This window comes from Phoxinus phoxinus, assembly GCF_949152265.1.
Source record: "Phoxinus phoxinus genome assembly, chromosome: 15".
NCBI classification, from domain to species: Eukaryota; Metazoa; Chordata; class Actinopteri; order Cypriniformes; family Leuciscidae; genus Phoxinus; species Phoxinus phoxinus.
Genome location: NC_136890.1, coordinates 4,573,786 through 4,600,932, shown reverse-complemented (window position 1 = coordinate 4,600,932; position 27,147 = coordinate 4,573,786). Strand labels below are relative to the sequence as shown.

General features: G+C 41.5%; 1 protein-coding gene across 3 annotated transcripts; it reads right to left on the bottom strand.

Annotated features, from left to right (window-relative positions):
- Positions 1–223: 223 nt before the first annotated feature.
- Positions 224–25,789, bottom strand: LOC307012125 (fibroblast growth factor receptor 1-A-like). 3 transcript variants are annotated; one of them, XM_079638420.1, is made up of 8 exons: positions 25,660–25,789; positions 21,958–22,083; positions 13,364–13,536; positions 6,388–6,511; positions 3,968–4,158; positions 3,617–3,758; positions 1,511–1,606; positions 1,250–1,403 (listed from the first exon to the last, which is right to left on the bottom strand). In XM_079638420.1, the coding sequence occupies exons 2-8, from the start codon at positions 22,070–22,072 to the stop codon at positions 1,381–1,383; spliced, it is 864 nt and encodes a 287-aa protein (XP_079494546.1). In that variant the 5' UTR covers positions 22,073–22,083; positions 25,660–25,789; the 3' UTR covers positions 1,250–1,380. The 3 variants fall into 3 exon arrangements, with proteins under 3 accessions (XP_079494544.1, XP_079494545.1, XP_079494546.1); XM_079638418.1 differs by having other exon boundaries at positions 224–1,606; XM_079638419.1 differs by lacking the exon at positions 25,660–25,789 and adding an exon at positions 25,272–25,374 and having other exon boundaries at positions 224–1,606.
- Between the last annotated feature and the right edge of the window lie 1,358 nt (positions 25,790–27,147).

The following is a 27,147-nucleotide window of genomic DNA, read 5'->3' as shown; positions in this document are numbered from 1 at the left end:
TGACGTAAGCTGCGCAAATGTCCAGTCATATCTCAATTTTAATTGGTCCATGTCTGATATGTTACGGAGATGCTTACTTGCATAACATATTTACATACAAAAGGCACAGCAGAATTGTGCTTTTTGCCGTACATGTTGAAGAATACAGGATCGAAGTGCGCATGCGCAACATGGGGTTTCCGCTTGTCGTCTGCAATGAATGGACAGTAAAAGCACTGCGTATTCTACCATTTGTTTTTTATTTGATTATGTGTAACTGCTACATTTGTCATCATAACGTCTAAACAATTGGAATAACACACATATTGCATATATAAATCACAAGAATAAACAGTAAAAATACAAATACATGTTTATTATTTAATAAAAAAATAATTATTTAATTTGGCAGGGTAGGCACAGACCGCACGTCACTGCTATCATCCCTTACATGTGTTATATTTAACTAAATACATAATAATCAGCTAAAATGCATGCGCAGGTCACTAACTTCCTGTGCAAGCGCGCACCCAAGTCCGTGTTGCTTCCACATTCAGACGAACCGCGGCACGGTTCGGGAGCAACCGAACTCAGACCACCTCCGCAGGTCGTCTCGGGTTCGGTACCCCAGTGGTACACCCGGTACCCCCGGTCCGCATGACAGCGTTCACATTAGCGATTTTTCATGCGAACCGTGCCCCGTTCCGAACTACACTACCAGTGTGAAAGCACCCTCAATGAAAGGTGCTATAAAAAAATAAACATATTATTAACGTATTATTATTAATAAGAAGAAGAAGAATCATTGAAGGAAAGAGAAACAAGAACAGAAAAAAAGAGAAACACAAGAACTACTGACTTCGAGCCATTACACATTATTGCACTTATTATTACCAGTTGGACTTTATTTCTGACATACATTTACACGTGTTCTTATTTAGATTTAACAGAAGTTTAGATATAATGTTGTATGCAATGTTTCGTTTCATGTCACCATTATGGTGACCAGTGTTTGCTTTACTTGGGCTCATGACCCTTTACTTTTTAACATTAGTTTTTCTCTGGCTGACCCAACTCTGTGTTTATAAAGCACATTTGTTACTGCACTGGACTGCTTATCCTCAAAGTGGACTGCTTATTAACATATACCTGTAACTTTAAAATCTCAAAGTAGGAGTAATAATAATAATTTTATAAAAAGAATCTTACGAATTTCTTTCTTCCTCAAATGGACATTCACTACATGCTTACAAAAAACATTTCACTCTACGATAAAATAATGTCCATCACATTCTATATTAATGTTTTGTAAATAAAAATTAACAGCATTTTGTATTATAAGCTGGGACCGAGATGGGTCTTGTGCATGTTGCCCACTTGGGTCCCACCTAGGCTGGGATGTCATGGTTTAAGGACGGAGAGAACTAGAAAAAAGAAAGAAGCAAAGAAGAAAGCAGAGAAAATGGTGGGCTTTAGTTGACTCAATATACAACCAAATGAACAAAAACTACCATAAGGGGGAAAAATACACAGTCAAGGGCAGGTGTCAGTACAGAAGACAGGTATAGGACCGTCCGGGCTGGACTGGAGGATGATGCCGATATGTCAACAGGATACTTGGGCTCTTCTAAAAAGACAAGACCAGAAAAAACATGAGGGTCAGAATCCTGTTACAAAAAAAGCTCTAAAAAGTGACCAACCAAAGTGACATGATCCTTGCAAAATAACTTAGAAATGTTGTAGCTGGCGGGCATGCAGCGCACTTTTTCATTTTTAGTTTAGTTACATTTTTATTTAAACATGGGAAAAAATGTCCAGGTTAACTGATATTATAATGCAGTTTTACAGGGGTTAAAGAATAGTATTGTTTATGAAAAAATAATTGCATTGCCATTTTTTATAAATAAAAAAATCATACTCCTTGTGTAAAAGCTAGTATTTACAGTAAGACTTTATTTTGATGGTCCCTGTTAGACATGCATTGACTATAAGTAATATTGCATCTACATGTCAACTAAGTCTCAGAGTATTAGTAGACTTTCTGTTTAATATCTTAACAACACTTCCTTGTGATGATCCTCAACAGACATTCTACTGACTATTCATAACTTTGCAAGTACGTCAACTTATTCTATTAACTCTAACCCTACCAGTCTACTAATATACTAAGACTCTAATGAGAGTTAGTTGACATGTAGGTGCAATGTTACTTATAGCTGTCTAAAGGGGACCATCAAAATAAAGTGCAACCGTATTTAAAAGCATTGGCAATGCCTTAAACATGAACATAATAGCTTGTGCCTTCCACAAAATCAAACTATCATACAAAGTAGGCAATTGTTTGATTTTATGGAAACCACAATAGTAGCGTGACGGAATTCAACCCAAAGTAGTAGGTATGTGTACATGCACTACTTTTTGTCAATCCAATCTGATTTCAGATTCTGGACGTTCTGTTTATATGAACCTTAAATATTGCAATTCGCATATTCGTTTATATGTGTATTACATATATAACCAAATAAAACTTCAGCGAATGCTTATGTGCATGAGTATAACTGTCTTTTTTCCCTCAAAGATATATCTAAAAAGAAAGCTGACATTTAAAGCCTTGTGAAGTGCGTGCGTGAAGTGCACGCGGCAAAAATGACGCCATTGCGGTGTGGGCGGTCGTGCGCATTGGGTGCGCAAGGGCCCATTTCGCCTGGCGGTGTGCACGGCAGATTTTGTAACATCGCGCGCGGCTCCGCATCCGAAGATGAACGACTTCGAGCCGAATCTGGCCGGGCACAAACTTCTCATCACACCAGCACCCCTAAATTAGTTGCTTACATTTAAAAACTGAGCATACAATAGCATAAAAAGCCTTTTTAATGAACATTAAGGTCCATGGTTAATACAAATGTACACGAAAGTTAATGAAATGTTTAGTGAAATTAGAAAATATTTCAGAGATCGTTAATTTATTTGTATACGTACATGTATTCCCATATAGGCTAGCCTACATATATTTTGTTCTAGTGTCACAAGTAATAATCTCAGGGTTTACTGGGTTTTACACGGTTATTTTTGTATTGGTGGTGGTGGTAACTAAAATAAACATTGTCACGTGTTTATATTTCTTCTTCTCACCGATTCCTGATGGTTTAGAGAGGACAATTACTCGAGTCGCCACCTGTAGTTTCAAAGAATAGTACAACGGCGAGCGCGTCAAGTATAAACGCCTCGACCGTTTGGAGAGGTGCGCACGCAGTCAGCGGAGACTCGCGCTCGTGCGGACGCGTCGAGTATAAACAAGGCTTAAGTCAGAAGTGTTTTTAGCAAATATTTAGTAAATATGTAGTTGCATCCACTGACCAGTTTGAAATCAGTCAGAAAATCATCAAACATTTTTTAATTCAAGCGTTTACATGCTTTTTTTTCCTGTAGAGTGGATTATTTCAGGACTACACCAGCCCTATCAATCCGGTTGAAATTTATTTTGGATCGAACTCATACAGATTTACAGGAAATCTTTTCAGTCTGATTGACCCATCAATTTGATTACTAACAGATAATTTGAGTACATGTAAATTGCCGCTGTTAAAAAGGGACATGAAACCATCAACCAAAACAACACCACAAGAACCAAAGATACCTTTATAGACAGTCAACCATGCAGAGTGAAAAGAGTGGCCGATAGAGTTCATAACCAAGCAGGAGTACTCTCCAGAATCCTCTAAAGACACATTCCTGATCAGCAGTACCTCCGTCTCCTGATCCGCAGTGTAGACTGCCGTCTAGAGAAAAGAAGCCGGAGAGATTCAAGAAAACCCACCAGAGGAGAGAGAAGAGTTTTGACAATGAGTGTACTTGTTTATTTTTACTCACTGTAAGACACATATTGTAAACTGTGTCACTACATTATTTTGTGTAGGAACATATGATCATTTTAACTGAAATTGATAGGCACACTTCTGTGAATCTCAGACTAGTGAAGAGGTTTTACCTTCAAGATCCGAACGTAGGGCCGTCCGTCAGGGTCGACTCTCCTGCCTCTAACCTCGCCGTGCTTCAGCCACTGGATGCGATTCCGAATATCATTTAATACTTTACACTCAAACTCCACGTCACTTCCCACCACTACTGTACGGTTAGCAGGAAAACCAGCCAGGACGATCTGCCTGTGCGGTGAACCCTCTGTAACACACAAACATTGTATGCTGTGTGGTTAAAAGGAGAACAAATAACATAAATGATTTTTACCCTGATTTACTCTCATAAATGATTTTCCCTGATTATCCTTTTTCCCTCTTAAAGAAATCAAAGTTGGTATCAGCATTGTGGAAAATGGGATATTCATTAATCTCAGAGGCTGTAGGGAGCATGCATACTAGAAACTTATTATAATTGTTGTAATTTTGTAGCCTGGATGCCAGGTGAACTTAGCCCCGCCCACAACATTTGAGGTCGGGAAGTTCGGTCTGGACTTGATCCGTTGTGAAGCAACTATGCTCGAACCAGAGCTGTTCGGACCAATCAAATTGTCACGGCGGGCTTTATACAATGATGGACAGATGATCAACAGTAACGTAATCATCCACGTCACCAAAGAGCGCTTGGGTTGAATTTGTTTACAACAAAGGTGGCTGCCGCTGGAGAATTGAGACGTGTAGATTCCACCATAGCGTCTGTTATAGAAGATATCGACAGCGCATTCATTTTAAAAGAGGAACAGAGAACCGGGATCAAGGCATTTGTCTATCGGAAAGATGTTTTGCCGTCCTTCCTACGGGATTCAACATCCGTTGCTCTGATTTTTTTTATTTTTTTATTACAGAGTAAAATGACAAGACAAGCTTCAAACCCCCCACCCACCTCTCCATGCATTCATACCACAATCATCCACACATTCATAGTGTTATCACAAAAAAAACCAGAATAACATAAGAAAAAATTTTTTTTTTTAAATAAATCTATAATACCAATCAAAAATCAATAAACAAAATACCACAGAATTAGCAAAACATGTATGCCATGACACATGGCGCATCTTTATGAAAGTACACATAATATTTATATCTCTAACTCAAGTAAGCAGACATTCCATTTATTTCCATGCTCAGTTATTCTGTTGTTATTTCCTGCTATAATTGTTTCCAGCATATACTGATGAAATACTCTTTTCCTAAAATGTTTTATACATAAATTTGATAAAGTTTTAGCTTTAAAAATAAAAATTTTACCCATCAAAATAATCATGTTCAAAAAGTGTATGCATTTACCCTCAAAGACACATAACAACACATTCTGAGGTGTGATTTGAAAAACAACATCCGTTGCTCTGATTAGTTGTGTAGGTCTATCCAGAGCCGTTGGGTCTATCCAATTGAGTCCAGAGGCATTTTCTTTCCTGGTTCGGTTGAAACACGCCCCATAACCATAGCACAATGGAGCAGTATCAGACTCATATTCTAACTAGAATCTGAGCAAGTAATTTTTGAAAATGAGTGGAAATATTTTTTGAAGCCACAGCTCATCTCTCAGGCCTTCTGAACAAAAGAGGGCAAATACAGACAATCTGCCACTGGTTCTCACTGTGAGTAATGGAGTAAGTTGATACACTCTGCACACCAGACAGTCCAAAACTACGACTTATGCTTTGTGTGTGAGTGTAGGATATTTAGGTTGCTGATCCCTGATTTAGCTTGTATACATTTTGGGCATTGCTGAAGATAGCATTAAATCATTCTAAATGTTTTGTTGTGCGACAAAACTAAACTAAACTTTTCTCAACAATTCTGTGGCTGCATAGAAATGTTGCAACCTAGGCTCATTGGAAATATGTGCTTCCACTTGCATTTCTTGAAAAAAAAAAAAAAAAACTCACACATTACATTTTAAAAAGTATAATGACCTTGCCCAAAAATAATGACCTTGACCAAAATCATGCACATGATGTCCCTTTGCAATTACAACCTCTGATTGTCCTAGGAGGACTTGATGGCATAAATGTATAAGTGTCTTGTGTGTGCGTGACTAATTCCAATGGTGTGTATGGCGCAGATGATGAAGCTATGTATGGCACAGTGGCCTCTGTCTACATGGGTTCACTGATTGACTGATGTGGACTTGATTGATACCTTCATTATTTAGCAAATAAATCAGTGTAACATAAAAAAGGCATCAATTAAGTCAGCCAATCAGTGTATGAAATGTATTAACTTATTCCAATTACTGTAATCTCAGCCACTAACCATGTCTCTAACTCTAACACGTCTGAATCCACTGCTTCAGGTAAACACTTCATATTTGCAATGGATCATTTAACACGCACCATCACAAGAATACATGTGCCTGTCATTGAAGATTACATTTACATCAACCTAACTTTTAAAATGTAGAGGTAAGACAAGAAATATGTCTGACCGAATACGTCCAGCTGGAAGGTGTGATTGATGCTGCCGTATTTGTTTTCCATCAGGCAGGTGTAGTTGCCTTTGTCTGACGGTACCACCGACTCCATTATGATGGTCCATATGTGCTCCCGAGCCTGTGCAGTAACAGAGATATACACAATAAGAGCTTTGAATGACACCAGGACATCAATCAGTGCAGATTCCAAGTGGAAGGAAAAAAAATATATATTAGCATTACCTCATAATGTATAAATTATAAAAAAACAAAAAAAAAACAAACAGTGAATCTGATTTAGACCTCTTTCGTTATAGATTAAGACAAAATCTACTTGGATCCAAACATATAAAAGCAGGAAACTGCTAAATGCAATAGAAGGCAGAAGAGCAGCAAGCAAATCCAGTGTGAAAAGAATAGTGTGTTTTATGGTGGAGAGTGAGAATCAGGCCACTCCATGTCCACTAATGATTAAAAAAAAAAAAAAATCGTGGCGATTTCTGTGGTCATGGCTCCTAAACAGTGGTCCTACGTCTTACAGGGAGAGAGGTTCAAAGAGAGTCTGCGATTAAAAAAATTTAACAGTGTGAGAAATTTAGTATGATCATTTCAGTGTGTTTGCTGCTACGACCTACATCTACTGACTAGCCAATAAAAATGCAACATGAAATAGTTTACTGATCATGGCGCTAAAACTTAAAGGGGACCTATAGAGTACCTTCAGTACCTATAGAATAGTATTGCATCCTTCATATCTCCGAAGAGTCTTTAGTTTTATCAGATTTATAAAAGAGATATACAGCTGTGGCGCTTCTGTACCACTGCCCTCCGAGCCCTCTTGGGACCCAGGGATAGAGGAACTGCTCTTTAAAAAAAAAAAAAATTGGTACCATTGAAACGCCAGTGGCGGAACAGAATTTTGACTCAAAATATCTCTACCCGGCCCTCCACCGTGGGAGAGCAGCCCTACCCATCTCCGGGTCGCCCATCTCAGGGGTGATGTTTCACCAACCGCTTAATCCTTGTGTTATATGTTGCGGGTCAATTTGACCCGTTTCGATTTTCTAGTTGTTGGAAATACTGGTTAACCTATGTTTTTTTTCTTGATATTTTGTGACTTTTTCTCATTTATCATCATGAACATGCATGCAAAGTTTCAACATGCTGATGTGTTTTGACATATACAAACAAAATTACTATTACGTTCGTGATGTTCGCGGGTCAATTTGACCCGCATATTTTAACGCTCTAAGGCAACTGTACCGACCCAAAATAATAACATTTATTGGTTATATTTTGTTATTGTGGCTTTTTACTACCTTATGAAGCTAAAAAATTAGCTTGTCCATACTTATTTCAATACAGAAAAATATTTTGTCAGCCAGATTGTAAAAATTAGCTATCATTTATTTTTTCAAACTACCTGAAATAATATTAAACCTTTGTTTTTTTCTTGATATTTTGTGAATTTTTCTCATTTATTATCATGAACATGCATGCAAAGTTTCAACATGCTGATGTGTTTTGACATATACAAACAAAATGACTATACGTTCGTACTATTACTAATAGTGTCAGTTTGACCCTCATAGGCAGCTATTCAAAAGAAACAGACACTAAATAAAAACATGTATGTTATGTATGGCAGCAGGGCACTTGTGATGTGAGGTGTGCCCATCCAAGTGCGAGAGCAAAACCAGCACCTTGTGTGAAGTGCAAGAAATTCATATTCAGAAAACACACACTTGCTGTGTGCTCATCATGTCAGAAGTAACTTCTTGACTTTATGAAATGAGTCTACAAAACAAAAGTTGAGCCAACTTAGGAAAAGTAAACATTATTTTCATTATACAGCTAAATTTAATTGTTCAGTTATGATGTTCTAAGCATAAAATGTAAAATAATAATAATATGAAAACGTTAAAAAAAAAAGTATACTGTTCAATAATAATAACAAAATTTTGTCAAAACAAAACTGTTTTAAAAAATGGTTAAAAAACATTTTCATAAATCATATGTTCATTTTTTTTTTTTTTTTTTGTAATGTTTGACAAATGTTGATATTAAAAGTTTACAATTTGTACCTGAATCTTTGTTGTTTTTCATAGTGTGATTTTTGAGGAATTGTATTGAATCCAATTAGGGTCAATTTTACCCGCACCATAAAGGGTGTACACAGAAATCGAACAGTGCACAAGGGTTAAACAGCGGCTGAGACGGGTGGCATGGCGTTTTCTTCCAGCAGCGGACACAGTATAGCAGGATGTGCCGAAATGATTTTATTGGAAAAAAAATTCCAGGGGACGACACCCCTGGCAACGAGCAGACGAGGGGCGGCCCACGAGGGACTCTGATGGTACGTCGGGGGCTGCTCCTAAGTCTGCTACTGACTTTGAAGAACTGCTGGGCCAGTCCTCGACAGTGTCGCTGAAAAGGCCACCTTGTGACATGGGAGCATCGAGAAAGCGTACTTTGACAGCCTTTCGCACCTCTGCAAGCCCAGCCAGGGGGCGCTTCTGGACCACTAAGGTGGACAACATCTGGCCTGAGGGCCTGCGCTCTGACTTTGATCATGGTCAGTCAACATGCGCAGCTCAACCCTGGCTCAGAACTAAACCTCGTGCATTAAAGGTATAATATGTACGAATTTTGTATCAAAATATCCCAAAACCACTTGCACAGTGTTATATATTTATGTCAATTGTGTACTTACATTATCCTAAATGTTTCCAAGAAACGTTCAGAGAAATTCACAATTTTAAATAGTACCCGTCCCTTGTCACTGACGTAATATTAGGAAAAACTGGTTTACCCCTAGTTTCTGCTAGTACTGCCATAGTAACCATGGCGACAGACATGGACAACTGCGTACTGTCTAGCGCCACGCTGTTGTTGTTTCATTCAAATATAATGGACCATGGCAAGCAGACTTTGAGACAAAAGGAGAAATAAAAGTTTTTCTTGTTTTCGAGATGCCGAGAGCTCCGCGTCCGCGACAAACTTTGGCTTGACAGAGCTTCACAACTTGACAAAGACGGCGCTCTTGCATGTACTTTATTAGACAGGTGAGCAAATGTATATAAAACGAATCAATGTTATATAGCTCAACATGATGAAATGTTAGAATATGATCAGTATGTAATTCCAACAAACTAACATATAGAATAACATTATAACTTTCAATACACTCAAATGCAGTTTAGTATGATAGTGTAAACCAAGTGTAACAGTGCTGCGTTACCTCACAATTTTTCACATAAACTGAACAGTTTGAGTATTAATTCAGCACTTGCGGGTAGTTCGGTAGAATGAAATGTCCGCATTCCTTTATATCCGCGGGAGGCGCTGATATCTGTTTCTCATTAGCAATCGCGCCCTGCTTCATATGTTAAAAAACATGAATGTATTCACTCATCCATAAACATTATTTCCCATAAACATTATTAAATCCATCGGCATGACGGCAAGTTCAATGATTCCGCTTATTCACTGCATCATCAATATACGTCTTTGTTATTACATGTATAAGAGGTTAACGACCCCTAGCGGTGACAAAATGTTATATTGTAGCTTTAAGAGTGCCTTGGCCTCACATGCAGGGTGGAGGTGGCCTGGCAGAAGCACAGCCACCCCACCGTCGAGGGTAGTGAGCGAGGTGAAAACTTTTTATGCAGAATTTGGCACTTTTGGCATTCCATATTTTGGCACCAATATAGTTACATGCATCCAAGTTTTCCATGCACATCCAGGAAAGACCCGGGATGCCGTCAACTGGTATGGAGGACCAAACCTGCTGAAATTAAAAATGAATAAATAAATGAATAAATGTGATTAATTGATAAATAAATGTGATAATAGAAAAATAAATAAAGGAATAAACAACTTGATAAAATAAATATGATTAATTTTTAATGACATTTAGTTTTGTATTATTTTTCCCCTTAATGTATTTTCTGCTTTTATAACAGTTGAGCATTAAACGTTTACTTTGCAGGTATGTAACGCAACTAATTTACAGAAGTTCATTCTTTATAACCTCATCAGTCAGATACTGTGTCTGGATTTCATTTTTACCCAGTTGACAATCATGGGAAGAACCGAAAAATCCAGGGTCGCGTTTTCCAAAAGCGTCTACCCATGGACCTATAATTGGGAAACGCGGCCCTGGATTGTTCCGATTTTCCTAGAAGCCATTGGTATTTGAAAAGAGTAACCATTTCAGTTATTTAGAGTCAAGATCTAGTCAGTTATTACAGAACAGTCATTAGACTAGAAAACCAACCATCCACTGGGTGTCTGACTCTGGGTGTCAAACTGGACAACAAATTATTTCTTGCCGCCATTAAAAAAAAAAAAAATCTCCTCACTATCGATTAGCTGGCTTGACAATTCTATTCGTGAGCTCTCAACCAATGATGCACTGAAGCTACACAAGGACCGCCTTCCTCATTTCCATGTTACACACGGAAATGTAAAAATAAATGAATCAATAAATAAATAAATAAATAAATCTAAAAATAAATACATGTGGAAATAAATAACTTAACACATAAATAAATCTAAACAATAAATGTAAGAATAAATAGCCTATATAAAAATAAATAAATAATTAACGAATAAATAAAAGTTAAAACGATTTTTTGAAATGTAAAAATGTATAAAAGCAGAAAATAATACATTAAGGGGAATAACAAAAATATTTTTAATACAAAAATAAGTTTTATTAAAAATGAATCATATTTATTTTATCAAGTCGTTTATTCCTTTATTTATTTTCCTATTATCACATTTATTTATATATTTATCACATTTATTTATCTATTCATTTTTAATTTCTGCAGGTTTGCTCCTCCATAAACTGGAGCCCTGAATGAAACGCTAGGTGTGAGTCTGAGTGACAGAACTTTATACATGAAGACAAAAGGGATACATTCAATAGAAAACTGTTAGGACCTCCCAAAGGAGATTGATAAATACTACAATCTACTCTAAGCAATGTTGTTGCTTTGTCATTCACACTCACCGGTTGTATGGGCCATTTTGGTTCACATCTTAACAGACACAGAGTTGATTGCATCTTGAGGCACAGTAACAATGTAAATGCATCTGACTAAAGTTAAAGGTGCTCTAAGTGATGTCAGGCCAAAATATTTTTTGTCACATACAGCAAACATCTCCTCACTATCCGCTAACTGCCTGTCCCCTGAACACACTGTAAAAAAACGCGGTCTCTGTAGACACCACAGGCTCCACAAACAGCAACAAAAACAAACTGGACTAACCCGTCCACGAAACATAACAAACAGTGTTCCAGCCAATCACTGGCAAGAAGTATTTGAGGGTGGGTCTTGGGGGTTAGTGCGCGTGCACATGAAGGGGGTGTGTGTGAAGGAGAGAAGCATCAAGAGGGAAGTTAGAATAATGACCAAAGAGACGACGTTCCGTTGATCAACTTACAAAGAAGAGGGAAAAGGATAAAGAATGCGCGAAGTACCGAATTTACATCGGTAAAGCATTTGAAAGATGGCGAGAACTCCGCCGACAGCAGGGCTTCAAGTCCAACATTCAGGTTGCTCGGTTTTTGCTTGACAGGTGGGTAACGTTCTTTTTTTTTCTTTTTTTTTTCTCTAAATTGACGCTTATGTTCGCCAAACCCACACAAGGATATAATTAGCTAGAACTATGCAGTCAGCGTTAACTTTGGTGAATACAACATATGTTTGTAGCAGCTAGCGATCAATCTGTATTGTAAATGATCAATCAAATTAATAGTATGGCGACAAATTATGTGAATGGTTGTTTTCATCCACTGTTTGTTATGAATTTGAATGTTCATTTATAGAGTATTGACGAGATGCGGAGGAGGGAGGGTCTAGCTAGCCTCCGTTTTGTTTGACAATAGTTCGAACGTCAACAAGAAGTGACGTCACCCAGGATCGCTTAGAGCACCTTTAACTGAAATACACAATCTTTCACCACAATTCAATATGTGTCATCATCGTACAGTCTACATACATGTCGTACACAAATTTATTAGATTTATGGCGTACAGTGTGATGTGTACAGTGATCTTATAGGATCGCAGAAATTGCACAGTCTGCAGCAGGCATCACAGAGCTCTTCTCAGGCCAAGCTCTATAACACGCATCTCTAAAGGGCAGATGAATTAGGATGTAGGTGAATCCTGATTTTGCCTTTCATTGGACAAACCTATAGCTTACCCTTAAATGAAAGTTGTCATCATTTTCCAATCAAAGAGAGTGTTCATGGATCTTTTTTCATAGAACAAAGTTTCAATATTGCTACTGTTTGATCATTTGCCATTAAGTTGCATTTAAAAAAACACAGCAAACATGTTGGAATTATTTTATAATGTTTTTGAAAATCAAGGAAAGCAGCATGCCATGAAGTAATCGAAAAAGCCAGGTGTCTGATCGAGAGTGTTGGCGCTTTTCCACTGCATGGTACGGCGCGGCGCGGCGCGGTTCGGCTCGCTTCGCTTTTGCTCGGTTTGCTTTTCCACTGCAGTTAGTACAGCTTTAAAGTGGGTGGGATTGTGTGCGGCTAAGAGCTGAGCTACTTCTTAAAACACTTTTTCATTCCGTTTTGCCCCATCCATTTTTTTCTTCAGGCCAAGCCAAGCAAGTAGTTTAAAAACAGGCGCTACAGCGGTGGCTGTTACTGGCTATTTAAATATAGCCAGTAACTCGTGTCTCGTGTCGCAAATATAATGACGCTGGTAGTGACAATTTTATCTGACCAATCAGTGATCTGCAGTGTTTTCACGTCACATTTTAGTATCTGTATGGTACACTTGGAACCTCAACAGAGGTGGTACCATTAAAGCGAGCCGAAGCGAACCGTACCATGCAGTGGAAAAGCACCACAAAGTGAGCCGTACCGTACCGTGCTGTACCGTATCATGCAGTGGAAAAGCGCCATTAGATGCATGCTTTATTTGCCTGTGTTTTCTTATTCCAGTTGCCCTCACCTTGAAGCCTCCTATTCGCCAGTTTCTCTTAAACTCTTTGCCGTTCTTGAGCAACTTGAGTGTGGGCGTAGGGTTACCGTTGGCCTGGCAATGAAACTTGACAGTGTTGCTGACCGGAACTTTGAGGAGATTCTTCTGCATCCTATGAGGTTGAGCCCAAACAGGAGCCATTGCTGAGGAACAGATCGAAAGTAAGATGGGGAAAAATTAAAAGGGTCAATTGAAACTACTGTTTTGAAACTAAATTAAACTACAATGTGAACAATATTAGGAGAATGACCATCTTAGAACAGTAATCCAAAGCAAAAATAAGAGTGACTGTACTAAAGAGAGTGACTCTAAAGCCTAGTTCACATTCCAATATTTTCAAAGTCGTCACTGTTCTTATCGCACTGCACGGCTATCTGGTGTAGTATTCAGTTGCTGTTGTGTGCACATTAGGGCTGAACAATTTTGGAAAATAATAAAATAAAATAAAAATCACCAATATTGCAATTGCGATTTAAATTGCAAATTTTTTTAAGCTGTTTATCTTCTGTATTATTCAACAAAGATCATTGTATAGTAGGCTGGGAATCATTAAACATCTCATGATCCGATCCAATTCCGATTCAGGGAGTAATGATCCAATTCAAAAACGATTCTTGTTCTACTTTTTTGGTTATTAATTAATCTTATTAATGTCACGGTTGATGGATTCACTGACTGTTCCTTGCGCTGTGTTTGTGTGTGTGTGTGTGTGTGCACGTGTGTGGGCGTGGTCACTGATTATCCTCCCGGGGAATCAGTGACAGGTGATACTCATTCCCAGTGCCTATTTATACTCACCTCATGCGTCTTGTGTTTGTCAGATCGTTGTTTGTGGATGTGTCTTGCCTGTTCCAGTTCCTTGTGTCCCAATCTGGTCTTCGTTGGATGTTGCCTCGTTCTTCGTCGTCGTGTCTCGTTCTTCACGGAGGATTCGCTACACACTGACCGTGCACCTCTGAGTTGTCCACGCAAGCCTGCGCTGCCAACATTTCTGTTCCTGCACCTTTCTATTGATGCTGAGTATTCGTGTGATCCACTTCATTGGACTGAGACTGGTTCCTGCTACCTTCACGTTACTGAGGATGGCTCATCTTATTGTTCAAATAAAGACCAGTTTTACTTGCACTTGTCTCCTCTGTTCACTGTCCGTAACAGAACGATCTGACCGTCATGGAGGCAGCAAGTTCATCCGACCTCGCGGATTATCTCTCTCACAACACGGCGCGGATGGATCTGCAGGAGGAGAATCTCGCCTCTACAGGTCGCGCAGTTCAGGCGTTGGTAGCGCAGGTGTCCGGGCTCACCCAGCAAATCCAACAACTGGCCATGCCCGCTGCGCCCAACCCACCGCCGCCCCCACCCCCCGCTCCTCCCGCACCTAACCGTCCACATGAACCCCGTTTACCGACGCCGGAGAATTATTCGGGTGAGCCTAACTACTGCAGAGCCTTTTTGACCAAATGCTCTATGTTTTTAGCCCTACAGCCCCAGACATTTAGTACGGAAGCGTCGAAGGTGGCGTTCGTACTTACCCTGCTGTCCGGGCTTGCGGCTCTGTGGGGGACGGCGGTGTGGGAGAATCAACAAACATGCTGTTCCTCGTTCGCGGCACTCTCGGAAGAGATGAAGAGGGTGTTCGACCGAGCAGTCGCAGGGAGAGAAGCGGCTCGTCGACTCGCGAACATCTCTCAGGGGGAGAGATCTGTCGCTGAGTATTCCATTGAGTTTCGCACCCTTGCCGCAGAGTGCCGCTGGAATGAGGAGGCGCAGTGGGATGTCTTCCTGCATGGGCTGGCTGACCGCATCCAACGCGAAATCTACTCCTTGGATCTACCCGAAGGTCTCAATGGATTAATTGACCTGGCTCTGCAAGTGGACGCTCGCCTGCATCGCCTGGAGCAGCGTAACCGTTCCCTTCCGATTCCCAGAGATTATGGATTCCCCCAGACCAGTGGTCGTGATGCGGTCAGCCCCGCCAACGATCCGGAGCCCATGCAGGTGGGTCGAGCCCGGCTCTCCCGGGAGGAGAGGGAGAGAAGGAGATCCCGGGGATTATGCCTCAATTGCGGAGGTTCGGGGCACTTTCTCAATAACTGCCCCGTAAAAGAGGCAGTAGAGAAGAGGATTCTGTCGGGCGGGGTCTCCATCCAGAAACCCTCTTCCACCCTCCTTCCGGTGAGATTGCAGTGGGCAACTCAGACTCATCACTGCCAAGCCCTCATCGATTCCGGAGCGGAAGGTAACTTTATGGACTACACTCTAGCACACAAACTTCAGATACCCACCATACCTCTCACCAACAAGATCTCGGTCAACGCACTCAATGGACATGAATTACCCACCATATCTCACTCTACCGTTAAGCTCACACTCATCACTTCTGGCAACCATTCCGAAGATCTGTCTTTTCTGCTCCTTGACTCCCCTACCATCCCCATTGTCCTCGGTCATCCCTGGCTCGTGCAACATAACCCCAGGGTTGACTGGGGACATAACTCCATTTGTGCCTGGAGTACTGAATGTTATGCGTCTTGTTTAATGTCTGCTGGTTCGTCTCTGTCTAGTTCTATCTTGCAGGAAGAGCCGGTGAATTTGTCAAACGTGCCCGCGGAGTACCTTGACCTGAAGGAAGTGTTCAGTAAGTCCAGAGCTGCTTCTCTTCCTCCGCATCGTCCCTATGACTGTGCTATAGATCTTCTGCCAGGTACGTCTCCGCCTAAGGGCAAGTTATACTCTCTTTCCATTCCCGAGAGGGAGGCCATGGAGAAATACATTTCTGATTCTCTGACATCCAAGTTCATTCGACCTTCCTCTTCTCCAGCGGGGGCGGGGTTCTTTTTTGTGGGGATGAAGGACGGTTCCCTGCGACCGTGCATTGATTACCGGGGGCTGAACAACATCACGGAAAAGAATACCTATCCTTTGCCGTTGATGTCTTCAGCCTTCGAGCGGTTGCATGGAGCCTCTGTCTTCACAAAATTGGATCTACGTAATGCTTATCATTTGGTCCGCATCAGGAAGGGAGATGAATGGAAAAACGCTTTTAACACCCCCAGGGGGCATTTTGAATATTTGGTCATGCCTTTCGGGCTGTCCAACTCCCCAGCGGTTTTTCAGGCACTCGTCAATGACGTGCTGAGAGACATGGTAGACCAGTTCATATATGTCTACCTGGATGACATATTGATTTTTTCTTCGTCTCTCCAGGAACACGTTCAGCACGTCAGACGAGTGCTTCAAAGGTTGTTAGAGAATGGGCTTGTTGTCAAGGCGGAGAAATGCGCTTTTCATGCACAGTCTGTTCCTTTCTTAGGTTACATCGTCTCGTCGGAGGGAATGCGTATGGACCCCGACAAGGTTAAGGCTGTGGTGGATTGGCCAAGTCCAGATTCCCGTAAGGCCCTACTGAGGTTTCTGGGGTTTGCCAATTTTTACCGACGTTTAATTCGTAATTTCGGCCAACTAGCCGTGCCTCTGACAGCCTTGACCTCCCCCAAGACGACGTTCAGGTGGTCCGATGCAGCCGAGGCTGCATTCGCTAACCTGAAGAGCCGCTTTGTTTCCGCTCCCATTTTGATAGCCCCTGATCCATCACGTCAGTTCGTGGTGGAGGTCGATGCGTCAGAGGTGGGGGTAGGTGCGGTACTTTCCCAATGCTCTCCCTCAGACGACAGGATGCACCCTTGCGCGTTTTTTTCTCATCGCTTGTCGCCTACCGAACGTAATTATGACATTGGTAACAGGGAGTTATTGGCAGTCAAGCTAGCGATGGAGGAATGGCGTCATTGGTTAGAAGGGTCGGGGGTACCTTTTATAGTCTGGACTGACCACAAGAACCTGGAATACATTCAATCAGCTAAAATACTCAACTCCAGGCAGGCTCGGTGGGCCCTTTTTTTCGGTCGTTTTGATTTTACTCTCTCGTACCGCCCGGGTTCCAAAAACATCAAACCCGATTCTTTATCTCGTATTTTTGATCCATCCGCACGCCCGTCTACTCCCGAGTGCATTTTACCCGAGACTCTATTCATCTCCACACTCACATGGGAGGTTGAATCGAAGGTCAAGACGGCCTTAGAAGGGGTAACGCCTCCGCCCGGGGGCCCACCGAATCGTTTATTTGTGCCGGAGGGGTTGCGGTCCGACGTTATTCAATGGGGTCATTGTTCTAACGTGGCATGCCACCCAGGAGTAAACCGTACTAGCTTTTTGGTCAAGCAACGATTCTGGTGGCCGTTGATGGCTCGCGACATTCGAGATTTTGTTTTGGCTTGTTCGGTCTGTGCCACTGGTAAGACTTCCAATCGACCCCCAGATGGGTTACTCCAACCGCTGCCTGTCCCTTCGAGACCCTGGTCCCATATTTCGCTAGATTTTATCACCGCCCTTCCGCCCTCTCAAGGTAAGACGGTTGTTTTGACCGTAGTGGACCGGTTCTCGAAGGCGGCTCATTTCATTCCCTTGGCCAAATTACCTTCTGCCAAGGAGACAGCGGTGACTGTCATTGATCACGTCTTTCGTCTGCATGGCCTCCAGACGGAAGTGGTCTCTGACAATTTGTGTCCAAATTCTGGCAAGAATTTTGTAAATTACTGGGGGCCACTGTCAGTCTGTCCTCGGGTTACCACCCCCAGAGCAATGGTCAGACCGAGAGAGCCAACCAGGATTTGGAGAGAATGTAGCGATGTGTGGTATCCAAGAATCCTTCCTCCTGGGGTCAACAGCTTTCTATGGTGGAGTACGCACACAACTCGTTGCCAGTGTCATCCACGGGCCTATCGCCGTTTGAGTGTAGTTTAGGGTACCAGCCACCTATTTTTTCCAGCCTGGAATCCGAAGTCGCAGTCCCCTCCGCCCACGCCTTTGTCCAGAGGTGTCACCGTACCTGGACCAGAGCCCGTGAGACTCTGCTCCAGGTAAGGGCACGCACCAAGGTTAAGGCCGATCGCCACCGGTCAAGACCTCCCGTCTACGTCATCGGTTCCAAAGTGTGGCTTTCTACTAAGAATATTCCTCTCCGTTCCGTCTCGAATAAGTTAGCTCCTAAATTCATTGGCCCGTTTCCTGTCACCAAAGTCATTAGTCCGGTGACAGTCCGACTCAAACTGCATCCTGCGTACAGTAGAATTCATCCCGTGTTCCATGTGTCCAAATTAAAGCCCGTATTTTATTCTCCCATTAATCCGCCGGTCCCGGTTCCCCCACCGCCGCGACTCGTAGATGGGGAACCTACTTATTCGGTAAATCGTGTTCTGGACTCGAGGCGGAGGGGACGCGGATTTCAGTATCTGGTGGACTGGGAGGGTTACGGTCCGGAGGAGAGAAGTTGGGTCCCTGCTAGGGACATCCTGGATCAGTCCCTTATTGATGATTACAATCAAGGAGGCATTCCTAGGGGGAGGGGTACTGTCACGGTTGATGGATTCACTGACTGTTCCTTGCGCTGTGTTTGTATGTGTGTGTGTGTGTGTGTGTGTGTGTGTGTGTGTGTGTGTGTGTGTGTGTGTGTGTGTGTGTGTGTGTGTGTGTGTGTGTGTGTGTGTGTGTGTGTGTGCACGTGTGTGGGCGTGGTCGCTGATTATCCTCCCGGGGAATCAGCGACAGGTGATACTCATTCCCAGTGCCTATTTATACTCACCTCATGCGTCTTGGGTTTGTCAGATCGTTGTTTGTGGATGTGTCTTGCCTGTTCCAGTTCCTTGTGTCCCAGTCTGGTCTTCGTTGGATGTTGCCTCGTTCTTCGTCGTTGTGTCTCGTCTTCACGGAGGATTCGCTACACACTGACCGTGCACCTCTGAGTTGTCCACGCAAGCCTGCGCTGCCAACACTTCTGTTCCTGCCCCTTTCTATTGATGCTGAGTATTCGTGTGATCCACTTCATTGGACTGAGACTGGTTCCTGCTACCTTCACGTTACTGAGGCTGGCTCATCTTATTGTTCAAATAAAGACCAGTTTTACTTGCACTTGTCTCCTCTGTTCACTGTCCGTAACAATTAATAAAACTTAAAAAAATTTTTTTTTTTTTTTATTTCATATCAAATGTATTTATAAGTACTTTTTAAAATAATAACACATTAAGAGGAACAAAAAACATATTAGGCTACACGCAATAAACAAAGAGTGCTTTCAGTATTGAGGAGTGTATCCGAACATTTTCCTTTTAAAGGACAAGTTTGGTATTTACACTTAAAGCCCTGTTTACAGATCGTATCTGATGAAATAGAACGGTTAAGATAAAAATTTGGACACATGCTCCTGTCCCGAGAATTTTAGGTTTATTTAGCTTTTGTGGACCTATTTTGCCAAACGCGTCACACCCGTGATTCTTCTGTTGAGAGCTTGAATAATAGACACTCAAGCCCAGTTGGTGGCGATAATGCACCTTTGCCAATTGCAAGCAAACCACGGGCATATACACAGAACAAGCAGAAGATCGCCGTCTTCATTGAAAGCATTACAAACAGACAGCTAATAATGGGGCGAATTTGTGCAGTTCTGAATTGCGGGAAGATTCGTGGCAAAAGGAACACCACCAAGTGCCTGTAAGCCTTGAGACAGCAGCAGCTTCGGCAACAGGCGTAACACTGGACACCGTTGTCAACTGCAGTTCAAACTCTGCCTTTCTTTGCAGAAATTCCTCCTCTGAATATTCAGGCTCAAACCTATAACCCTGTCCATCAAAATCGATCTCAAAACCGTCATCCTCCCATATAAATGTCTCGGAATCCATTTCTAAGTTGACACAGATAGCTTCGATCTTGTAAAAAATTTTAGATAGCTTAGCCTACGATACCGCGTCCGCGACTGCATAAGACTACAAAAAGCATACAAACAACCCCATTTCCGTTTCCCGCGGCGGAGTAATACCGTACCTTACACACCGAATCCAATACAACTTAATGGAGTTGGACAAAAACTAAGATAAAACCTGTTGGAATGCATCTTTTTCAGCGATTTTTGAGTGCACATACCAGTGAACACCCCTGACCACTCGGTGAGTTTCACATCTTTGTAAACGAAAGTTTAATGTGTTTTAGGAAGGAATCTTCCAGTGCACATAGACGACCATTGTGGGGGTGGGTGGGGGGGGGGGGGGGGGGGAGCGAACTAAACCTAAAATTCTCGGGACAGGAGCATGTGTCCAAATTTTTATCTTAACCGTTCTATTTCATCAGATACGATCTGTAAACAGGACTTTAAGTGTAAAATACCGAACTTACCCTTTAAGAGCTGTGAGTGATTTTTCTCTTACTACTGTTTTATTTCTTATACTGATGACTTCATAGACAGCGGGGGATACGATAAGCTGCATTCACACCAATGCACAGATCTCTTGTGAAATATAAGATGTGGTTTGTCCTGTCTGTTTAATCCCTTAAGACATAACTGTTTACCTTAATTTCGCGTCATAAACGCATTTTGAGATGAACATAGGCTACATTTAACCACAGTCACGCACAGCCGTATGCGCGAGCACTCTTCATATAGCGCACGTCAGCATTTGAAATTGAAAGCAGCCTTCTGTCAGTGAGTTTCATACTTTTAATATATAAGCCCCTGTGACAGATTAAAATATGTATTTTATTTACAGATTGAAATATGTATTTTATAAATCCCTAAATCGGCGAAACATTGACAGCACTTAGTCACGCTATTTCAAATGTGTGTATAAAGGTTTATAGAATGTAAATAATTAATTTGTATGTTATTTTGTGTTAATCAGCGATCTATTAGTTGGCACAATGCGATGAGCAATCGATTACTCTGGTCTTGTTGAACACTAGGGGGAGATCTGGGGTTCCCTTTCGAACGGTCAAATGCGTATTGCGTAGCTATACGCAGTGGGGAAACTCCTTTTCCTTGATTTACTGAAGCTAAAAATGTAAAACACATTTTGCAGCTGCACAGCTAGCACATTGAGTGTCTGGCTCACTCATTGGCTGTGCTGCGGCAACTGCACATCCATTGGTGCGGGCGCCAAAGGGGCGCGGCGTCAGCCTATATTAGTCCCCGAAAACGCCATTTTAGCAGATTTTCACGCCTTCAGCGACAACCTTGGAAGCCTTCGCTATCGAACAAGCCCTTCAGCCTGAGCAAGCAGCACTCGACGGTCTACACCTTCTCTCCAGAAGTCGTCTTTTCCGGCCGCTGTTGACCTGTGGCTTATTCCGCCTCCGGTCAGGCTGCTTCGGCCCTGCACACGATGACCATGCTGCAGGTTCTCTAGGCCAAACTCCTCCAGTCGATGGACGAGGCTGGCCCGGACCCCGAGGCCTTCCGAGACCTCCGAAGCGCCTAGCTTTGCGTGCTAAAAGCCAAAGCTACAGCGCAAGCTATCGGGAGGAACTTGGCTAGCTTGGTCGTGTTCGAGCGCCACCTTTGGCTAAACCTCACCGACATCAAGGAAGCTGACAGAACATGTTTGAATGATTGTGATACGGTTATAGCCAATCACAACAGAAGTCATATAAATATAAAGAAATCTTAAGATTGCAAAAATTACTTGCAGGTTAGATAGGTGAAAATTATCACACTTGATTTTGTTGAGAAAAAAAAAAAGTACCCTCATCTTGGACGGCTGATCTGCCCTGGGATTCAAGAGCCTGAGTTAGGAGTACTACGATCAGCAGCAGCATGGTTTTCTTCTTCATCATTATCATCAAGGATTCTCTCTGCATCCAGGTCAGCTCTGAAAAAACATTATTTTTCTCATATGGAGGGTTTTCACCAACATCACGTTCTGGGTGGTAACCCGGATGCGCGGCCATTATGGAGGCACTCGGATGTAAACAACAGCATGGATTGCACTGTTTATGTACTACCGAACACATTGTTACAGTAATAAACCGCAGAAAATGAAATAAAAAAACATGTGGAAGCAGCAAAATCATATAGAGAAGAGAAGGACAGGAAAGAGCGTGACATTTTGACAAACTAAAGTTAATATGTGGTAAAGATCCAAACAAGCTATAGCTTCTCTAGCTCTTACTGCAATTCTTCCTTCTATTTCTTATCCCGACATAGGCTACGTTCAGATTGTCAGTCCAAAAAAGCACCTGAAATCCATTTCAAGCTCCAAATGTGGTTTGAAATCCTATTCAAATCACATATCAGGGCATCAGCTTCAGTCTGAACGCTCTGATCGGATTTCGCATGGTATGTGACTCTCACGCCATGTAAAATGTAAACGTCAGACGTTGTTATAGGGAATATGCTGAAAGTCACTGTCGAAACAATGCTGTGTTGTTGCAAAGTGCCGGACGAGCAGAAAATTATTAACATAATAACATAACAGCCTCCTACAGTTCTGCCGCTCAAGACGCAGTAGTTCAGCGCGGCGGCTACACATTTCCATGTTGTAAAATTTAAATAAGACAACATCTCTATTGCAAATGCAAACCCCTCCATCAACGCAACGTCATTGCCATATTACCAAAGAGCTGCATAGACACACACATCGGATCTGAACAGTTGCGATACACATCATTGAACATCATTTTAGATCAGATTCCAATCGGATACAAAGATAATCGGATTTGGACTGACAGTGTGAATGTAGCCATAGTCAACTACATCAACATTTTAGCCATAGTCAACGCTATTTACACTTGTGGCTGATGCTGTACCTCTCTCAACCACAAACGCCTTCTTTCATCAGTTTTTTGCACTCTTCTCTTTAACTTTTGACAGTCTATAGAGCTCGAAATGTTTTTTCCCGATGCGACCGAGTAGGACAGACCAAAACTCAACAATTTTTCAGCAGCAATAATCAGCCAAATTTGCGAGTCCGTTCAGTTGGCATTGTTTACGTTCAGTGCCTCCAAAATGGACGATTTCCGGATTGATGACGTGTAGTGAAAACCCTCTATTCTCCATTTGTTGCAGCTCCTCTCTTACCGGTCTGCCAGTAACATAGATATCCATATAAGGCTAGATGTCTTAAGGCGGAGTCTCAAACGGCATCACCCGGCAGCCATCTTGTCACAGGGAAGCTTTCTGGTGAGCTCTGTGGTATCTGATGTAAGATGAGTGATCTGCACGAACACAAATCCTCTTATCTCGCTGAAATCTTGACGGATTTACAAACGGTTTGGTTTCTTACAAACGTTATTAACGTGGCTATAATTCTGGATGCTTGAACATGTTGAAATATATCATATTATAATTATTCATAAGTGCAGTATCATAACTACATCTCTGACGTTTATAACAAACCAACCCGTTTGAAAATCGGTAGAAAATTGAGCAAGTCATGGTTATTTAAAAAGTAAAAATAAAACACATAAAACAAATAAAACACATTTTTTACGAGTGAGCGAGCCCCCTGTGGCAAGATGGCCGCCGTGTGCGGACGTCGACCTGCATTGCAGCGCAGAAAAATGGCGCACTTCATGTGGACTTAAACTGGTCTCGTGGACTTAAATTGCGCGTGCTCGCTGAGTCTACGAGTCCGTAGGCCGTCCCATTCATCATTTTAACGCTCTGAAGTGTGCTCAGCAGCGCCCCCTTTGTACCCTTGAAGCGGTCTTCCGCGAAGCAGGCTTCACGCACTTTAACTACCCAGGAATCCTTGCGAAAGGCCAATCAGACAACGAATGGGAGGAGCTTTCGCTCATGGACATTTGTTAACATGGCTGAGAAGAAAATATTTAAGTGTAAATATCATTATGGTTTGTATGACCTAGGTGTACATTTTACCAGTTGTTTCCTACAGTTTATACAAACAGTATGGTCATCAACCAGTGGTTGATGTCTCAAACATAAATATAAATATATATTTATATTTAATATAAACATAAATAGCTTGCTGAATAATAGGCTATGATCGCATTATGATTCATTAAATAAAAAGAACCGAATGTCAGGGCTTTACTGAGTCATATGTAAATGTAGAAATATAATATTTAAACAATAACCGGACCGTCTTCCTATTTCCGGCGTGACTATCAAGTCTGTCCCAAAAATACCTCTCAATGCGCTCTCGTGGACTCGCGCCAAGGGCCCTATAGGTCTGCACTACATGACGTCACCAAAGTGTGGACTCTGAGGAAGTCCACAAGTCCGGAGTTTGCCATTTGGGACAGGGCCATATGATATTTTAAAAAAAATCCTTTGTTTACACAAACTATTTCCGATTAAGCCGCCCCTGCCAGACTGCCAGTAAATGATGAGGCTATTAGCCATACCCTTTCCTGTTCATTCTTCTGGAAAAACTGACTCGTGCTGAAAAAACATTCCGCGTAGGCTAAGTGTGTGTATGGCAGGGCAGAATTTGACCGAAACAGTATAAGAACAATCAAAGAGGATTGAATCAAACTGGAGAAAGTTTGTCAGGTGACCTTCCATCTGATGGATTTGTGATATATTGGATGATTAATTAGAGTAACAATAAATAAAGCAACAGTTTAAACAGAAGCTGCAAACAGTGAAGAATTGGTAATCTGAATAATGAATTCAGTCGCATATCAAGCAAGTATCAAGTACCGTTTTATTTTCCACAGATTTCAAACCTTCCTCAAAAGTGGTCAAGTTGTTGGAAATGCACAAAACAAGACCTACATGCTTTCTGTGTTTAAAATGATTATTATACAAGCAGTTTGTATGACCTCACGTCAATATCTACTTGTGTAGCCTAGCTACTTAAAAAAAAAAAATAGTCACGCTATTTAGGTGACTGATAAAAGCGTATCAATCATAGCACCTAATATTTAAGACGTTTCTATAACATAACATATACATACTCCATCTCTTGTCAAAAGTGTTATAAAAACATTATGACAAGACAAAATAATATTATTCAAATTCAATAAAACAGAAAAGCATGTGTATTATTTTATTACAAACCAACATAAGAGTCCATTTGTGTAGCCTACTCACATTTTTCTTTCTGTAAATAAAGACAATTCCAGACCAGGTTCATCAATGCTTTCCAAATAGTCACTGGTCGAAGCTCCACATTTCTCTCTCTCTAATAGATGTCAGTTATTCGTCCTAAATATTGCGTGAAGATTATTTTGTCACACTTAGGCTATGTTATGACCAGTGTTGGGATAATGCGTTACAAAAGTAATACATTATTACAGTAGGCTACTTTTAGCTGTAGGCTAACAGTAGTGTAAGGCATTACTAATCAATTTTCAGTAATATTTTACTCGGTACATTTTCAGTAACGCACACTTTTAGCCCAAAATGTAGGCTAATTGTTCAAACAAAAACCAGCAAAACCACGCGAATTAACAAATGAAAAATGCAAGGAAGTTAATACCTGTTCGAGGTCAGTCAATATGCGTGTGGTGTCCAAGTTAAAGACTAAATGACCTCTCATATATTTGTTTAGCGATTTATTTGATTAATCTCCCTCTTGCTGGTGCACCTTTGTATTGTGTGACATAACGTTAGTCCAGTGAAGGCGTGCTTAGGGCGGGTGTTGAGTGCCGCGAGGCATGATTTCGAGATTTCGGTCTCTGTGCTCGGGCTGGCCAGTGTAAAAGTTGGTGAAGATGGCAGAAGAAGACGATCGATCACACAGAACGCGTTTTTCAGGTTTGAAAACGCGCCTACACAGCACTGCCGTCTGATACACAGAATGAGCAGTGTGCTGCGTTTTTTATGTTGCTAGGCAACCACCGTCACAGCTGTCAGTCAAGTAAACGTCAATCCAGCCTTTTATGATCTTTATTTACTTTCTGTTAACATTGTAGTAGTAGGGATAGGGATGGCTGACACGAAACTGACGTTCTGAAACTTTTCGAGATCCCGAAGCGCAGATGTTTCAAACAACGTCACGTGACTACGGCTAAATGAAGCTTCGGAGTGTTTACTGATCTATATTATAGAATGACCTAAGTTATATCTATTTATGATCTGTCATTATATAGATCAGTGGTTTCGACAGGTGGCATGGTGTGCCGAATCAAAGTTTGATTGACAGGGTCGGGAATAGACTACACAATCGCACATCTGTATAAAAGTAAAAAAAAAGTCAACGTATCTTTGATTTTGAGATTGCGGATTTTTGGTGATATAGTGACATTTATAGTGCGATTCGTTTAGTTATATTTAAATTTACACATTGACTGATAGGCTAGAGACAGACAGAGTAGGCCTATAGTGACACATTAATAGATGCATAGAACTAGGCCTATATATAGACAGATAGATTAATAGATAGAGATAGGCCTACATATAAAGATAGGTAGATAGATAGGTAGGTAGATAGATAGATAGATAGATAGATAGATAGATAGATAGATAGATAAAAATAACATTAGGCTATGCACAGTAGGTTACAAGCTTCAAATATTAGAAAAATACAGTAATAAAAAACTAAAAAAAATAATGACTCGTTGTCAAGGCGGTTTCAGATCAACACCTGCAAGTGACCACAAGATGTCGGATTGTTTCGAAGCCTCGACACAATATGGCACATTTGCTTCAACTGTTTCATTGTTTCACGAAGCCTCGATCTGCCCACCAGTACATTGTGGTAGTTTCGATTTGTGAAGTCGTTAAGCTCCCGGGTTACCACAAGTTTATCCTCTATCATCGCACTCTCCAGGCGTTCAATGCAACTGTAGCTTTCATCGCTACAACGAAAGGCCCGCCTTCTCCATTCATTCGATTGGACAGTGTAAAAAAAACTATAACTATATAAAAACTTTTTTTTAACTACAAAAACGCCTGGGGCGCATAAACAGCGCGCAGAGCGCTCGGAATTTTTTTTTTTTTTTTTTTTTAAGGGCGCCTCTCACTG

Bases quoted from the DNA above. Each gene is read 5' to 3' on its own strand.
- LOC307012125 (XM_079638418.1), bottom strand. From the start codon at position 22,072: ATGCAGAGAGAATCCTTGATGATAATGATGAAGAAGAAAACCATGCTG. The intron at 6,512-13,363 runs GTGAGGGCAACT...GTTACTGCACAG, and splicing joins GGCGAATAGGAGGCTTCAAG to GCTCGGGAGCACATATGGAC. The intron at 4,159-6,387 runs GTCAGACATATT...TGTGTGTTACAG, and splicing joins CTTCCAGCTGGACGTATTCG to AGGGTTCACCGCACAGGCAG.